Below are 18,208 nucleotides of genomic sequence, written 5' to 3' on the forward strand. Positions count from 1 at the left end.
TCCGTGTCATTTGAAAGCTGTAGCCCTTCAGTAGATGTGAAGGCACGTTTGATAAGATTTCCCATCTACCAGCAAGCAGGAGTTGGCGAGAACTTCTGCTCTACACATTTGTCCTAAGGAAACAGTTACTCTCAGCAGGTTTGCTTTGAACAGTCCATTCTCTGCTGTCTTGCAGTTCATAAATGTCATGCAATATTGCATGCATGTCTGGGCTCTTAGAAACCTAACTTCAGTATTAGTTTTCATTTTTCTAATTCTCTTTTAACACAGGTAGAGTTTGTTGTTTTATGAAATTGAGAAAATCGGGACTTGTTAGCAAACAGTGATGTTTTAGTTCTTGGAGGGAGCTGTGCTACCTCTTAAGAAGTCGCCTCTTCTGATAGTTGTAACTTATAGCCCCTGGTTGCAGAATGGTGTCGCAGACCAGCTGAGGAGCAGTCAGGAACCAGGGGAGGACAGTTACCAGTGGGAGCACTTGACATGAATTCAGTTACTGTTGTTTTGCAGTAATTGTTGCTGAAGAAATATCTGGAGCTTCCAAGCAGTTTGTTTTCATTCGTAGAACTCCGTTTAAATTTTGGCTTTCACAGTTGATTGTCTGTGCTCTGCCAAGACTCTTGGTAACTGTCCTGGCAGCTGAGCACCTTGCCTCTGAGTGTGATCCTGGTGTATTCAGTCTGATATGTAAAAGCCAATGCCAGTTGTACAGTGAAAGGAAGATATTTTATACTCATCAGTGAGTTTGTCTGGCAAGGCCACAGTCTGAGGTGGTGTTGAGCATTTTAAATGGAGTAGATAATTCAGAATCAATACCATTAAATATAAGGAGGCAAAGCCTGCCTGTCTGTATGCTGGGTAAGTCAATGCAGCAATTACCCAGGGACTGAAATGAGGGAAGAGGTGAAATACCTGAAAAGGAAAGAAGGCTGATCCTTAGGAATCTGAGGCTTATCTTGCGATCGTAATACTGATTTCTGGGGATACCTTTTGTGAAGTGTTAGAAGTTGTTTCACAAGAAGAGTAATGGGATAAATAATGCTGATTTTGGCATAAAATCTGCCATTACAGTATTTGTTTGTGTAAATCTGGTGTCAGGAATTGCTGGAAATCAAGATCATTCTTATGATTTGCTTTGTGATTCTGAAAAACTATGTTCCCATTATATTAGCAGACCAGAAACAGTATTTAATAAAATACAGTTACTGGTAAGGGTGGATGATATCAGTGTTATAACTAGAAACAAAATTTGTAGATATTGAACAAAAGTGATACAAACTGCAAGTGTGGAGTGGCTCAGTGAATAGCACAAAATGTCAATTTTGGCATAATCATAAGGAATGGCTTTTGAATAGCCACAGCCTTCCCAGTCTTTGAGGAGTGCTCAAAGAGCTGCTTGGTTCTAAAAATAAAATAAAATTAATATTAAAATTACCTAATAACACTCCCTTCAGATGTCTGTTAACCTGAACAGCTAAAATTTGGAGGTTATCAACTAAATGAAGTGGAAGCTGATGGACAAGTCACCAGGCAGTGAACTGAAAGCACATGTCCCTGGCTGGCACAGGGCTTCAGATTAAAGACTTCTTCAGGATTCTTCTGCTGCTACATGTGCATTCTCTACACAAAAATCATGGTCTAATCATGATGGTTTCTTGGTCACCTTCGGTAATCATTGTTATACTGAAATCATTATTTCAAACCTTAAAAGTAGGGATGGTCTCAACTTGACAGCAAATACTCCAGATGAGCACCATGAGAGATTTGAGGTCAAGACGTTTAAAGCTATGGTAGAGCACATGTGAGGGTAGAGTAAACAACTGTTTATAAGTATAACTGAAATACTTAAAATATTTTAGCCAATTCAAAGTAAGTGGTGAGATAGGTGGCTTGCCTTCTGGGAGTATTTCTTGACCCACTTAGTTGTCAGTCTTTTGTCTCAGAGATGAGTGGTAATTATAGCTTTAATGCTTCCTCTCCTTTCAGGTGATTGTAATTGTGTGTCTGTTCCTTCTAAGATTGTGGTCTCTGGTTAGGCTCTGGATTTTGTGTAGTACAGCATAGTATCCCTAAGTGAGATCATGTTTCTATGCTTCAGGCCAAATCACTTTCCATTTTACAGTTAATTTGGAAAAGGTAACCTCTCTAACCACTCTGTGTCTTGTTTGCAAATTCAAGTCATACAGGCTATTCTATTAAATATTCTTCCCAGGAGGAAATATTCATTAGTGTAGTTTTTAATCTAAATAGACTAAAACACATGTATTAAGATGCAGTTTGTGTGGCTTCAAGTACCTTAAAGTCACTTGCTACGCTTTACAGAGCTTCTATTTTATTTGTTAGAAAGTTGATGACCTCTTATCACCTCCATTCTAATTCTTGAACTCTTCGCTATCTGACGCTGAAGTCTGTAACCAGTAATGGTGTATGTACCCTGACTTTTTGTTATTGTTCTGTATGCTCTTTGGTGCTGTTTCCCTACAGATTTTCTCATCTGGTTGGAGTTTCTTTGGAGCACTTCAGAGCAATTTAGTGTATGTAGCTAAGAGAGAAAAGCCATTTTAGACCAGTACATCATAAAGGCTTATTATAGCAAAAGTACTTTTGAAAGCAACTTCTTTTTGAGAAGGAAGAGGCCACTCTAGCTTGCTGTCTTAAGGATAAGTTTGTCAAGTGTTTAAAGCAGAGCTACTCATTGTAGTACCTGACCAACTGGACTGCAGGCGTTGATCAAACGGTCAGACGTTCAGTTCATTAGTTTGCTTGTGCGTGTGGTAGGTGTGTGTTTATGTTCAGTAGTACCACTTGAAATCCATTGTTTGACAAAGGCTCATTTCACTTGTGTTTAAGGAAGTCTTTGCATTCTGCACTTAGGGAAAATAAAGGCCATCAGCTGGAATAAGCAGAAGTAGGCAATCTAGTTTTATTTTGCCTTTTGTCATGCTATTTATGACTCAGCGGTTCATATCCAACAATAATTAAAATCAAGAAGTTGTGATGCAAAAACAAAATGTTATGCTGCTAATTTAAGAAGGATTTCTGTCTTAAACTTGTTGCTGTGGTTATTAGACCATTTTAATTGGATCTGCATTTTTGCTGCTGTCAAAATATGGTACTGTTTTCTTTACATCTCACCAATTACTTAAGTGTTTGTTAATTATTGAAGGCTAATGTCCAGATTGCCCAAAGCGTTTGCTGGATGTACTGAACCATAATGTCACACATTGATCATTTTAATTACTCGTGGGATTACTTAGGCAAACAGGCACATGCAGAATTTTGTAGCATGTGGTAAAAATTGGTAGGTAAAAACTTGAGAGAATAAAGGTGTCCTTGTCAAATAGTAAAAATACACTGCACAAAGCACTGTGTTAAGGCAATCTTTGTCTCAAAAGGTTAAAAGTAAAGTAGTATAAGAGTGTTACAGATAGGGAAACGGAGTTACCAAAAGATACAAATATTCTCATTGTCTGGGTTGGTTAGTTGGTTTGTTTCAGGATATCTTGAGGCCAGTCTCAGTTGCATTCAGTATCTATGAAGTATATTGAATAGGTATTAAAGAAAAGAGGAATTTAATAAAGTAGATCTGCGCACACCTGAGAAGAGGCAGTTTAAATGTGAGGAGCAGTAAAATAAAACAACTGCAGAAGTGTTCAGAAATGTAAATACATGGACTGGCTTCACAGGTCAAAGATACTCCAGAAAAGAAGAAGGCGGAGGGTGAGCGGGAGGGTGGGGGTGGGGAGAGAGGAAGGGACGAGGGGAGGAAGTTGGACAGAAAGAAGTAAATACTTTCAAGACTGGAGTCTTGAAAGGAAAACGGAGGAGTAGAAATGTTACTGGTCCTATTAGTTAATTCATTTCATTAACTGCACCTGAATCATGATAAATTAAACAGTGTCAAACCAACTGGTTACTCACTTTGATTGGCTTGTTATTTTTTTTGTATTTTATATTCAACTTGGTAAGAACTGATGATGTTATTTCCTCAAATGTTTTTTGAGTATATCAACTCCTGGCTTACGTTTGGTGATTGTTATCTTAGAAGACCGGTGTTCAATTGTATAATCATTAATGGTAGAAAAGACCACATCTAATTAGAACATCCAACTGTCCACTTATCACCCATATTACTCACTAAACCATGTCTCTCAATACAACATCTAAATGTTTCTTGAACACCCTCCAGGATGGTGACTCCATCACTTCCCTGGGTGGCCCATTTGAGTCCCTGACCACTCTTTTGGAGAAGCAGTTTTTCCTAATGTTTGATCTGAACCTCTCCTGGTACAACTTGAGGCTATTCTCTCTAGTCCTATTGCTAGTTACACAGGAGAAGAGGCCAACCCCTATGTCACCATAACCTTTTTTTGGGTAGTTTTAGAAGGCAGTAAGGTCTCCCCAGACCTTCTTTCCTCAAGACTAAGCAATTCCAGTTCCATCAGCTGCGCCTCATAAGGCCTACGCTCCAGACCCCTCACGGCTTCATTGCCCTTCTCTGGATCTGCTCTAGAGCCTCAATATCTTTCTTGTGGTGAGGAGCCCAAAAGTGAACACAGCACTCAAAGTGCAGCCTCACCGGTGCAAAGTACAGAGGGACAATCACCTCCCTGTTCCTTCTGGCTGCACTGTTTCTAATTCAAGTCAGGAAGCTGTTGTCCTTGGATCATGTTCAGTCAAGCATCAACCAATGCCCCCAGTCCTTTTCAGTTTTCTGGCCACTCTGCCTGAGGCTTGTAGCATTGCCTGCGGTTGTGGCCAAAGTGCAGGACTTGGTGTTTGGTCCTGTTAAACTTCATCCCATATACCTCGTCCCACCTATCCAGCCTGTCCCTCTCTGTGTAGGGCCTTCCTGAGCTCAGACAAATGGACTTTTCCTTCCATCTTGGTGTCATCTGCAGATTTAGAGACAGTGCACCATGTTGCAGAGCTGGCTACAGTTACTTAAATGAACTCCTGTAAATGCTTCAAAAGGTTGCTAATGCAAGTCTTTCTCTTGCACATGTAGAACATTCAAATTAGTGTTACAAATTGGCAAAATAGATGCACTTAGCATCTTCAGCTACTCCAATTTCTTTAAAAGTTTTTTTTTTCTGCTTTGAAGTTTAAATAGTTGGTTTATGCTTATTATGTGTTTATTGCGGTCTCATGTTGTAGGAATGCTTGGTGGAGAAATGGAATTTGTTAGATGATGAGTCTGAAGTTGAAAAGGTGACTCATTGGTTTCATCTGTTAATAACTGAAAATCCACCAATGCATCTCTTAATACTCAAAGTTTTTCTGCAGATGCAACCTAATATTTTGTACACAAATAGAGCTCTTTGGGAAATTCCCTGAGGCTTTTTTTTTTTCTAAGTGTGTGCTTTTTTTTTTTTTTCCTATGCAGTACATATTCCTAGCAAAGGCAAGCATGCATCACTTTGCAATTTTAATCATTCTCTACTGTGCTGTATTTTATCGAGTTAATATTCTGGACTGCTGTATTTCTGAAATTTGCTTGAAGATTCAAGAAGTTCGCTTATAAAGACCACAATGCCTGTGTCTCAGGGAAATAAAAATGAGTAGAGTGAAGTCTGCTGCAATGTAACTTATAACCAATTATTTTCACTTTTCAGATGTTCCTCCTGCTGATCAAGAAAAGCTTTTTATCCAGAAGTTACGACAATGTTGTGTACTTTTTGACTTTGTTTCTGATCCACTAAGTGACCTAAAGTGGAAGGAAGTAAAGCGAGCAGCTTTAAGTGAAATGGTAGAATATATCACACACAATCGCAATGTGATTACAGAACCTATTTACCCTGAAGTAGTACATATGGTAAGTGACGGGAACCAGTCTGATTATTTTTTTTTTAACTCATACTTGTTTCTTTAGCTACATCAATCTATTTTAAAAAACCTTACTGAAATATTCAGAGATCAACTGCCCTCTGTACATCAGCAAAATGGTAACATAACTGGGTTTTTAAAAACCTTTTTGCCATTGTTGGCTCATCTTCTTTGTATGGTAGAACTTGGGTATTGTTGTGGTTTAACCTGGCAGCAGCTCAGCACCATACGGCTTCTGTTCATTCCCTGCTCCTCGTGGTAAGGAGAGGATTGGCGAGGGAAAAAGAAAGTGGAACTCATAGGGTGAGATAAAAACTATTTACTAAGACAAAAAAGGAAGGACAAAATAATATTAATGGTGGTAATAATGAAGATAATACTAATGATAGGTATGTACATATAAATATGAATGTGTTTGTATATGATATATAAGCCAAGTGGTGTACAGTGCAGTTGCTCACCACCAGCTGACCAGTGCCCAAGCAGCTACTGCCCCTGGCCAACTTCCCCCAGTTTTTATAGTTCCACATAATACTGTATGGTGAGGAGTATCCTTTGGCCGGTTTAGTTCAGTTGTTCTGGTTCTGTCTCTTCCCAGCTCTGTGCACCTCCAGAAAACTCTCCTTTTTTCCCCATAGATTTCTTCTGGAATAGGTATTTCTAAAAACTGGGGAAGTTAAATATGTCTAGTTTTTGAAAGAATGTAGATTGCGAAACTGAAAAATTGAGAATATTTTTGCAAGGTGAGAATTAAGTTCACTTGTGGAAGCTTGGCACTTGATATCACATAACTACATTCAGTACCGTTGGTTGAAATTGATTATTTTTTTTTTTCCTGCATTCAGAGCTGAGAATGAGAGTTGGACCTTATATTGTACACAGATGAGAATTCTGCTGGAACAAGCTATATGAACTCCTTAGACCTGTGTTGTTTCTTCCCTTTACTATTCAGTCCCAAGCCTATTAGACCTGCTTTACTTTTGTGTCGTATTTAAGTACGCTCCAGAGAAGTCAACTATGAAACTACAAGAGAATCTTTCTGCCCTCGTTGTGGTGGCTGGACATCAGTTGCTTGGAGTAGCAATTGGGCTGGGAACAATGATATCTTTTCAAGTCACTAACTGCAGAGTTTGCAAACTGCTCTTGATTGTATGTTACACGAATGTGTTTTCCTGTGATCTGTAATAGCTTGGGGTGAGTTTTCAGGGTGATGAGAAAACAATATATGTTTAACCTAAATATAATATAAACTCAGTAAGATTGTGAGGTCATGCTCCAAATCAGAATCTTATAGGTTCTTCAGAGTACATTCTAAGAAATTTTACTGTTAACTTAAAAAAATTACTTGTTACCTGAGTCCACCATAAATGCTTACTGATAGATGCCACTTTCATGAGAACTTGTCTGTGTGAGAATTCCTAATAACACTGTATGTCAAAAATACAGGAAGCACAGACAATGGTTAATGACCAAATGTGGGTTTGTGTCTGGATAACCTACTTCTATTTTTGCTAATTGATTGTTTGACACCACTGAAAAGGGAATTATTAGACAATAAGCTTGCAAAGATTTTGCTTAGATAAAACTGAATTCATGATGGAAGGCTTGAAAATCTTGACTGTGGGTTGGAGTCTTAGCTGTCCATGGATTGACTGTGTGAGGAGTCTTAGCTGTCCATAAATTCATAACTTCCATGTTATGATTCTTCCTCTGTCCAAAAACTGACAATAATACATTTGCCCAAGAAGATATATGCTGCTTTTGCTTTTACATGCAACTAGTGGTAGCAGTGTGTATTTCTGTCAGTCTAATACATTTTAGTGTAGGATTTGATACCTTAATCACTAGTATTCTGCTATGAGCTCACAGAATCTTTCAGTGAACTTAAAATGCTTTCCACACGTTAGATTCTAAAGGGTGTGGACTTCCTTCCATGGAATTTAGACAGCATTGTGATACACACTGTCGGTTATTGGACCTGGACTAATACTTAGAGGTTAAATTCAGATGGCAAAATGAAGTCCTCAATATGAATGTGCGTGCCAGAAAGAAAGAGAATTACAGTACTACTGCAGGAGGAATATGGTTGTTTCAGGACAGATAATTGAGAGAAAACTGTTCATAAAAGCAGCCTTTAAAAATTGCTGAGTTCTAGCAGTGGCTTCATGAATTAATTACGTGGTTTTTAAGGTAAAAGAAATCTAATGACTTCTGTGTGCTTTAAGGGACCTGTCTACATCTATCTGTGTTAAGACTCATTGCACCAAATTTGGCATAATCCATCAAGTTCAGCATCCTGGTATTGCCAGTGATGAGTGTAGAAGGTACTCTAAAAGGTGAAGTCTTTTTTCTTTTTCTTTTAATCTGTGGATGGCTGTGCCATTCTGTTCACCTTCATGTTTGCCAGTTACTCATCTGTTTATGAGTTTTTATTTATGTGCATGGTTTTGTAAGTGTGTATATGAGATTTTCTTGTTTTTTTTTTCGATTAACATACTGCCATACATTAGGCCAAGTACTTAGGGCAATGATTTCTACAAGTTGTTTATTTAATGGTAATAAGAAATTTTTTTAAATAAAAAAGTTTTCCTTTTTTTGTTTTCATCTTTTATTTTTTATTTGCTCTGATAAGAGCACTCTTTAAAATTCTAGTGATCATGTCATGTTCAATTCCCCTTCTGTCCCCTGTCTCTATTCTTGCTTCAGGTATCTTTGGCAAATGTGTGGTTAGGTCTTCTCTTTAAACAATATATTCATCTGGTGGATGAATTCAGTTATTTAACCTTAATAACAAATTTCCTTTTCAAAAGATAGAGTTTCTGAAATGGGTTTAATGTTATTTTCCAGAGTGGATGCAAGAATTTCTTTCCCTTCTTCCTCAAGGAACTGGCTGGCAGGTCTTTCAGATTCTCCTTTTGTTTGTAAGCAAATATATGGTGGGAAATGAAATGTTTCTATTAAACCCTTTACAAGTTCCATTTCTCATATATGTTATAGTGAAGTTGGACATCCTGTCCTCAGAGCAGGAGCTTGTATCTTAGAACTGGAAGACGTGGACAAATGCCTAAGTACATTCAGTAAATGTAAATAGTAAATTCAGTAATTTTGGTGAAAAGCATGTGTCACAGATTCTCTTGTTTAGTAAAGGGATGTATGATTGAATTTAGCTTGGATTTTGAAGAAAACAGGGCTTTGTGAGCTAGTTCTGGTACACGCTAATCTGTCAGAAGCATAGACATTTCCCTAAATGAGTTCAGTAGAAGTCTTGTGAGAATTGTTAACTTTGTAGAATACTGACCATGCGATTGCTGCTTTCCATCTCAGGAAAGGATGGGCAGCATCTGTATTGTGTCTATAAAAGTGAGCATATACAGATGTTTGCCAGCTGACCAGTCAGGGGTTATTGAAGAGATCTCAGGCGAGGCCAAGGAAATGCTGAATCTGTAGTGTTGTGAGAAATAAGAAAATTCAAAGCTTGGATAAATGAGACTTGTCTCTGTAGCTTCCAGAATACTTTCCCTGATGATGATGGAGTACTTGTGGATGATATAGTTTTTGTGGTTGTTTTTTTTTTTTGTTTTGTTTTTTGTTTTTTTTTTGTGAAACATGTAGGCCAATTTTAAGTTTAAAATTGCTAATATATAGGAAATAAGTTTTGTGTTTTATAACCAGATCATTTCAGTAGTTAAAGCAGTTTTTCACTGTACTTTTCACTTATGAAGATGAAGTGACAAACTCAGTTACATGCACAAGGAATTTCTGAGTGTTATTTCTGATTATGTGGGTAGGGGTTTTTTGTTTAATTTGATACTCAGTATGGAATGAGAGATTTTACTGGGAGTAGAAGTGTAGTATTTGTGGTTCAGCTTAGCTATTAGGATGGCTTTATTTGTTAAAATACAGAGGAGGCAGGCTGTCAGGTTACAGAGTTTGTCATTCAGAGCTGCTCATGTCAAGCTTCACTTGGACTGCTCAGCAAAAGGGAAGAGAGAATGTGTGTCATGTTCTCTCTGTAATGCCTACTCACTTGAAACTTTTCTCTAGCATTGCACGAAATGGGCCGCCAGAAAAACAGAGAATATAACCATGGCAGCAGAACGTATCTGTGAAGCTGCAAAAATGCAGCATATTTGCCTTTTTTTTTTTTTTTGGTTCTCCTTTCCTCCGAAGTTACATCCTTCACAGTCAAGGATGTCAGCGCTAAAAGCTCAGAGGGAATTTTGGCACACTAGCCCATGTTTCATAAAGACTCAAATCTGATAAATTTTGAGGAGATTGTGAGGTTCTGTTGTTATCAAGGGGATGTAAATTAATCCTTTATGGTATGTTTGCTTAAGTACATCTGTGGGAAGTTGACTTTCGAGGAAATTGGGCTTTGCAACTTATATCACACATGTTAGGTAAAAAGGCAGATGTTAGAGGAGGCCATTTGACCAAAAGGTAAAGGACACAATGATACCAATTCATTGTAAATTTTCCTAAATTTCAGTGGCATAGACAGGAGAATTTCAGGTCTGTTCCTTCACTGAGAAATGCCGTACCTTGATTTGAGCACTGAGTTTCCATGTTCTTTTGGTCAAAGTTTTGAAATACAAAAGAGATTGATTTCTTATGGAACAAATTTATTGTGTTTTTGAGTTTAACTCATTCCACTTGATGTTCTCAAAAATAAAAAATAAAAAAATAAAAAAAAAAGGAGGGGTTGAGGTGGGGGAAGGGGAGAAAGTAGGAGTCAATACTAAGACCTTACACAACCCAGCTTTTCTTTCTTTATAGCAAGAGTCTGAGACTCTCCCATCTAGAAAAGGCTGACATTTCTTCTGTTAACAGTCTCAGGAAGTGAGAATTCCAAGTCTCATCATCCCTAGTTTTTCTTGGAAGTCAGTTGACTATTGCTAGTTTTCACCTTTTTCAAAGGCAGGTTGGAGGTTGCTAGTTGATTGATGTCTATACTTTTAGAGTATCTTTATACAGCCTATCTCAGTTTTCCTTTTCATTCTGTGAAAGAGTAATTAATATGCTATTCATAGTCAAAATCAAACCTGCATCCCTGATGTGAAGGAATACTCTGAGGAAAATAGAGCATGAGGATGACATTTCCCTCATGGGAATATGATGTAATTCTTGCAGATTTAGTTGATGCAGTTTGATACTGCCTCCCACTGTCTGCTCTGCCATCTGTCAGATGTGAGAAGGCAGGACAGCACTTACGTATGCTCCTAAGCCTGCCAGCTAGTAGGTAATGTTACAGCATTATTTTAAACTGTGAATGGAGCTGATAAATGATAAACAGTCACAATGGGAACAGGGAAGCATGCCTGCATGCTGCTTTTCCCAGAGTCCCACCACAGATGGAGGGAGTGGATTCCTCTGCAAAACAACATATTGAAACAAATCTAGCTTGATCTGTCAGAGCTTCTGGGTCATCTTGAAATGATGGTTAAATAAACTTGGATATTATTTAAAAGCAAAAGAACAATTAAAGAAAACCACCTTATAACACACTGAGAAGGGGATAAAGATGTGCATTTGGCTCCCGTATCATCTGAAAATTTGATAATTAGAGACTGACAGTATGCTATGAAGAATAGAATTTAAGTGTAGTTCTTGGGTAGACTTGTAGTTAGATTGCAAATAAACTCAAACTTGCAGAATTTAGGAACTGCATTAGACACCTGTTGAAAGTATAGGAACAACTCAGCTGATGAAGTAGATTATTTTGCATCCTCAGGACTTTCAGTTCAGTGCAATATCCAGTGGAGCAATCTTTCTTCTCTCTGGTTGTGGAAATACTTTACTGGCATGTTTGCTGAACCAAGTATTAGTGTTCTTGAAAAGGCTTGTAAATGTTTCTGCTGTTCTTGATGTTGTAGCCTTTTGCAAATAATTCTTTTCTTGAGAGATCTGTTGTGTCTTCTGTGGTCAGACTTAAGAAATATATTCTCAGATTTCCTGTTAATACTTGCAAAAGGCCTCCTCCAATCTGTTGCAACCATCAGGTATCAGTAATAGTATATAAGTAACCTCTTCCAGTATTTGTGGTACACACTTAGAATGGAGTGTATGTATGCCTTGTGATGTTCCATGCAGCCAGCTGCAGCTGATCTGGTAAATCGTTTTGTGTATGTCATAGTCCTCCATTCAGCATAGCAAACATTCTCACTGTGAGCAAGCGTCTACCCAAATTTATTTTAGAATATCTTAGTATTTTTACAATGAACAAAATGATTTAATTTGTGCGTTTTAAAGCAGAGCTCTGTGCAGCATTAAAAAGTTTCTGAATGCAGCCTAATACACTCAATCATTATGAAAGGGAAGAATAGTATGCCACTGTTTTTTATTTTGGCAATCTTGTCATTTCTGCAGTGTATTCAAGCTGCTGAGAATACTGAGGCATTTGTATCAAAGAATCAGCCTGAAGCAGTAGAGGTTGTTTAGGACCATAATTTGAATTGATCTATATATTCAAAAATTAGTTGAGAGTGCTGCTGTTTTGATACCAAATAAGCAAGCAACAAAACAGAATAAAGAAAGACTCTCTTGGATTCACTTACTAATAGACTGCTAAATAGATTGTTTTTCTGTTTGCTCATCAGTTTAGTTGTTTCTTACAACATCTGCCCTACCTAATAATCTGGATTATAAGAGGAATTGAGGAATTAGTCTCTTTCAGTACTGACAGCCATAGCTGTCTTTATATTTACAGATGAAGGCTCTTTCTGGTTTTCTTATTGGCATGCGCAGAAACCTGTTCCCTCCAACTTGCTCAGTAAAAGTTAGGATCAGTAATTCCTCAGAGGTGTAAGAATAGCCATTGAATCACAAGCTAGTTAGTCCTTTCCTGTCCACAAAGAAACTGGCTGTCATTTTAGGAGAACTGAGAGTAGTGCAGACTTGTTAAATCTGTACTAAACTATTGTAACCTAAAGAGAGCCTACAAAGAGGAGGGGAATCAACTCTTTGAAAGGGTTGACAACTGCAGGACAAGGGGAAATGGTTTTAAGTTGAGGGAGGGCAGATTTAGGTTGGATGTCAGGGAAATTCTTTACAGAGAGAATGGTGAGGTGCTGGAACAGGCTGCCCAGAGAGGCTGTGGATGCCCCATCCATCGCTGGAGGCCTACAAGGCCAGGTTGGATGGGGCCCTGGGCAGCCTGGTCTAGCATATAATGGGGAGGTTGGTGGCCCTGCATGTGGCAGGGGGTTGGAGATTCATGATCCTTGAGGTCCCCTCCAACCCTGGCCATTCTGTGATTCTGTAAGAAAGATCACTCTTGAGAATGTGCGCTAAAAATCACATGAGGCTTTTTTTGCCAACAAATGTGCTTTACTTTCATTTGTGATTGTGTATTTCATATATTAATGTAATTGTGATTATATCTGATTATGTTCGTTTTACTATGTAACAAAAAAATTCAACATGCACTCAGTGGTGAGGTATAGTACCTAGAAGAGGACATCATAAAGAAATACTACCTGTCATAATTTAAATTATTATTGCGAAATTATTAATCTAGTTACTTCCAGTTTATTAATGCACAATTGACACAAGCACAGTCAGCACCCACCTTCGCTCTGGAATGTTTCTGACCTTGAGATGTAAGAGGTTCTCTAAAATTTACCCTTTGGCTTTTTTTCCCTTCTAAGACTTCTAAGGGTTTTTTCTTTGTACTGGGACTTTAAAATCCTGTTCATTTTTAAGGGTCTTGTGGCCCCTGCTGTGGTTCGTGCATGTGTGCATCTAGGCAAGCACTTGGAGGCACAGAAATGATTTATATGTGTTTACACACACCTTGAGAGATCCTTCCTTGAGGATGCTGAACTGCATGGTTAGATGGGCATGGCTTAAGAGAAGTGCCTCTAAGAGAGGAAGGTTGGAACTTGGTTTTGAGATATTTCCACATCCGTATGCCTATGGTGTGAAGTGAAACTGGTAATAATTTACACAACAATATCAGGTAATCTTTGTTTTGTGTCTCTGGCTCTGACTTTTACTTTTGGAGGTTGCAAATTCTTTGCAGGTGTGTATATAAATATTTTATAAATGTTTGCTTGAGTGTTTAAAGTGTGTGGTGTGTGTGTGTGTGTGTGTGAAGAGACAAAATAAGACATCCTGCCAATATGTTTGTACTTTAAAGAGTACCACATGGAAAACTGTACTCCAAGTTTAAAATCTTAAGAATAAATGTATTTCATTTTTCTCTAAATTACTGAGTTTTCTAGTTTGCATTTCTCTCCAGATATTAACTAAGTAGGTTGTGCTAAGACTTTTCAGTCAAAATTGTCTTTGGAATCATTCATTTTCTTCAAAGTTCTTAAAGGAATGTGTGATTTCAGTTTGCAGTTAATATGTTTCGAACATTACCACCATCTTCCAATCCAACTGGAGCAGAGTTTGATCCAGAGGAAGATGAACCAACTTTAGAAGCTGCATGGCCTCATCTGCAGGTACCTTATGAAGCACAGGATGTCATCATCTAACAGAATTTTGACATTAAATTCATTCTTATTGATTCAAAATCATACAGGTTCTGTCTGTCTCCCTAGATCAGTTAATCCCTCTATGATGTTAAAATATGTCTTGAATTTACACTGATCTTTTCAATGAATGTCAGTGTATTGGAGGCTGAAGGTTTGAATAAAAACATACTTCATGGAGAGGCCAGAAGCAAAGCTTTCATTGTGTGTTATGTAAATAAACATGTGTTGTACAAATATAAACAGTGCAATTTTGGGCAACTAATTAGTAATTTTGGTAATATGCTGGTCATAAAATGCTTTTTTTGTTTATAAGACTAATGGTATTTTTCCGTTGGACTCTTTTTCAGCTTGTTTATGAATTTTTCTTAAGGTTTTTAGAATCTCCAGATTTCCAACCTAATATAGCTAAGAAATATATTGATCAGAAGTTTGTATTACAGGTAAGGTAACAATAACTTTTGGCTTCAAGCTCTATATTCACGTTCTCTTGCGGAGCATTACATTCAATAAAGTATATCTTTTCTTTTCCCTCTTTGCAGCTTTTAGAGCTCTTTGACAGTGAAGATCCCCGTGAAAGAGATTTTCTTAAAACAACTCTTCACAGAATATATGGGAAATTCTTAGGCCTGAGAGCTTACATCCGAAAACAAATTAATAATATATTTTATAGGTATGTGAGTGTCTTTGTCTTATGAGGCATTTGGTCAGATAAACAGCTAAATATACTTCAAGATACTGTTAGCAGTCTTCAAATCTTAGTAACTTCATATCTAATACTACTACATCTAACAGTATTTGATGCTAACCTGAGAGATTTAAATTTGGGGGAGCCTTGCATGCAGCATGTATTTGGCAGCCAATATTTGAATTATGTTACTTGATTGGGTGGTTTGGTATCTTTATCTGACACCTTTCTCTTGTTGTGTAGTAGTATTCATACTGTAATAGCAGTTGATTTCTTTGTAATGCAGAAGTTGCAACCCTAATGGAGTGACAGAGAATTTGATTGGAGGAGCATATTTGCTGGCTCTTCTTTGCTCAGACATAAGATGTTCTGTTTGGGGTTGGTGGGAACTTTAGTTATTGTAGAATACGCTGTGGTTTTTATACCCAGTCACCCAATCAAAAGATTGACACAAAGAAAATTTAATTTGCAGTCTTTCCAAAGGGGTTTAGAAGTCTGTTTTAATTGCCTGTCATCAGGTGTGAAAGCAAGATTATGGTGCCTTTTTTGATCTTCTAGATTTTGTACACTTCTTTTCTACAAGTCATTATAATACTGTGTATCAGTTTTTACACATTTTCCAATGTTTCCATTTTTTTCATCACAATTTTCAAATCAAAATGAATTTCTTTAACAAAGTAGCAAAAAACTTCTGCATACTGGCTACTATTTTATGAATGGCACCCAGAAGTACCAGCTGTAGAGGGAGTTTCGCTTCTCAGTTTGTGGTAGCAAGTGAGCCTTTAGAAGACATGCAGAGGAGCTACTTTTAAAGCTAGTAAGCCTTCACTCTCCTGCAGACAACAGTTCTTGACTGGCTAGAGCCAGTATCTCCCAAGGAAAAAATACGTGTGTGTCCTTCAAATAAACTGGTAAACTTATTTCTATGTGCATAGGTTGTGTTAGTTTTTACAGAAATGCATGGCTTTGTATAATATCTGAACCAAGGAGTACAACAGTATCACAGCCTATTATAATTTATTTCTCAACTGTGTTTTTACTTTCTGCTTCATGTTCTTTACTTTCAGCAGTAGTGGAAGTCTTTACTTCCACTGCTATTCTGGTGGGTGGCTTTTAAAATACTGAGAAACGTTCTAGTTGCTATGTTGACTTTGTAATAGTTTCACAATCTTGGTGATAGTTCTCCATAGTTTTTTTTCAATCTGAAATTTATGTGACAGATGCACTGTAGAAGTGACCTTTCTCTACCAAATTTTAGGTTGGAAAGTTTAAGGAGAAGAGTGAACAAAATGCCTCACTCATAGTTCCTAAGTATTGCAGAAATAAGTAGAAATTTTTGGCTTTCAGAAGTAAACTTTTATGAATATGAGTACCAGGGAGGAAGGTTATTTAAACTTCTGTATTGAATTAGTGCATTGTGCATGACAAATTCTTAAAGAATGTGTAGAATTTTTCAAAATGTTTCCTTTCCATATACTTTTTTCCTCTAAATCTTACTACTTAATCTTAATAAGATGCAGGAAATATCTGATCTTTATTTATCCTGTAGTCACTGTCCAGAATTATATAAATTCTGTCCCCGTGGTATGTTGATCTTTTTTTCTTAAGTGAAATATGTATATGTACGTATACAAATTAAGTTAGTATGTTCCTGCTTATGTTGGTGTGGTTTTTTAAGAATTTTGTATCATTGCATTTAATTTTGCTTGAAATTGTTGTCCTAAATTATATCAAGTGTATCTTTAAGGAGAAAAGAACAGTCATGTCTAACGTTCTGGGTTAAAAGCACCTGTAATATGTTGGTCTATCAGAAGTTTTCAAATAGAAAATAATTTTCTACTAAATGAAATTAATAATACTTTCTAGTAAGTGAAAAAAAAAAATCATTATTTTCAAAGTACCTGAATTTGTGCATGGAACTTTCTTGACAAATTTATGCTTAAGCAATTGAGAAGACCATAAGAAAGATGATTGCCTGGTAAATTACAGTGTTCTTTCAGAAGAAAATGCACGAAAATGTGATTACTTCTGTTCATTGCTGAGCCTTTTGTGTGTACAGGAGTCTAATACCAAATAGCTTTTTAGCTCCATGAGTAGTAACTGCTCGAACACTTTGTGCTTGCATGTGCTGTAGAAGGTTGAGTCATGGCATTTGATTGTGCCAGATGTTCTGTTATTTTAATATTTAAAGCGCTGTTTGCTGTGTTTTGCATTATTGAAATGACACAGAGTAGGATTGTTAAAGCTGAAGTGCATGCACTGTTGTTAAATGGGAGTGAAAAGAGCAAGCGTGAAGGTTGAAGGCAGCTTAATGTGCTTGTGGAGTGTGCGGATCTTCTGGAGAGCAGGGCCTTCAAGAACACAGTGTGCCATTATGTTTAGAAAAGTTTCCAAGGCTGCTTGACTGTTTCCATAGGCTCCACAAAGTTTGTTTTCTGCTGTGCGATTCAAACCTGAGAGGTCAAGGCTATCTGCAATGTTAGATGGTCATCTCAGTGGTAGATGTATTTCTCTGTTCAGCAGAAACTGAGTAAAACTTCTTTTTTTTTTTTTTTTTTCAGGTTTATTTATGAAACAGAACATCACAATGGCATAGCAGAATTACTGGAAATATTGGGAAGGTAAGTTGTAGGTTTTGTCCAATTAAACTGTCTTGATCTTCAAAGGAGACTTTAAATATTCAGCTGGGGATTGCCAACGGTTATGAGACAAGATGAAAATAGCATGTGGAGAAGTTTAACTTTGAATTTTGTGTAAGAGTGCAGAAACAGAGCAAAAACTTCAACTGCACAGCAGCATTTTTGGGATGTGATAAATTTTTTTATCATTTTAAGTTTCATTTTCTACATTATTATCCTTGTAATAAAGATAAGCTGCAAGGTAGCTGTAATTAAATGTAACTAGTGGTAATTTGTTTAAGAATTCCTCTAACTTCACTAAATGTATAGCAAGTAAGCATGGAAAGAATGGGTTATAAATCCTCAGAAATCATCTGTTAATCTCCTTAAAGTGAACTTCAGTGATGTGTCTGACAGCCCTTGAATCTAAGTTGCACGACGTGAAGCTGCTAACTCAGTCAAAACTGGGGTCGTTATCAGTTGACTTCTCATCCAAAGATGCAAGCTCTTTAAAAAATATGTGTGTAAATACACCTTAAAAGCATTATTAGTTTTACTTTACACAGTTTTTATATAATAAATTATAAGTTTCATGGCACTTA

General features: G+C 37.2%; 1 protein-coding gene across 3 annotated transcripts in view; it reads left to right on the forward strand.

The window, feature by feature from the left end:
* Positions 1 to 18,208, forward strand: part of PPP2R5C (protein phosphatase 2 regulatory subunit B'gamma) — a 73,881-nt gene that overhangs the window by 39,461 nt on the left and 16,212 nt on the right. For all 3 annotated transcript variants that reach the window (XM_042813337.1, XM_042813339.1, XM_042813338.1), the window contains 5 exons: positions 5,613 to 5,812; positions 14,160 to 14,270; positions 14,651 to 14,743; positions 14,843 to 14,973; positions 17,550 to 17,609. In XM_042813337.1, the coding sequence (XP_042669271.1) occupies positions 5,613 to 5,812; positions 14,160 to 14,270; positions 14,651 to 14,743; positions 14,843 to 14,973; positions 17,550 to 17,609 (595 nt within the window). The remainder of the gene's footprint in view (positions 1 to 5,612; positions 5,813 to 14,159; positions 14,271 to 14,650; positions 14,744 to 14,842; positions 14,974 to 17,549; positions 17,610 to 18,208) is intronic.

This window comes from Centrocercus urophasianus, unplaced genomic scaffold, assembly GCF_019232065.1.
Source record: "Centrocercus urophasianus isolate 14NV4802_14NV808 unplaced genomic scaffold, USGS_Curo_1.0 seq_14, whole genome shotgun sequence".
Lineage (NCBI taxonomy): Eukaryota > Metazoa > Chordata > Aves > Galliformes > Phasianidae > Centrocercus > Centrocercus urophasianus.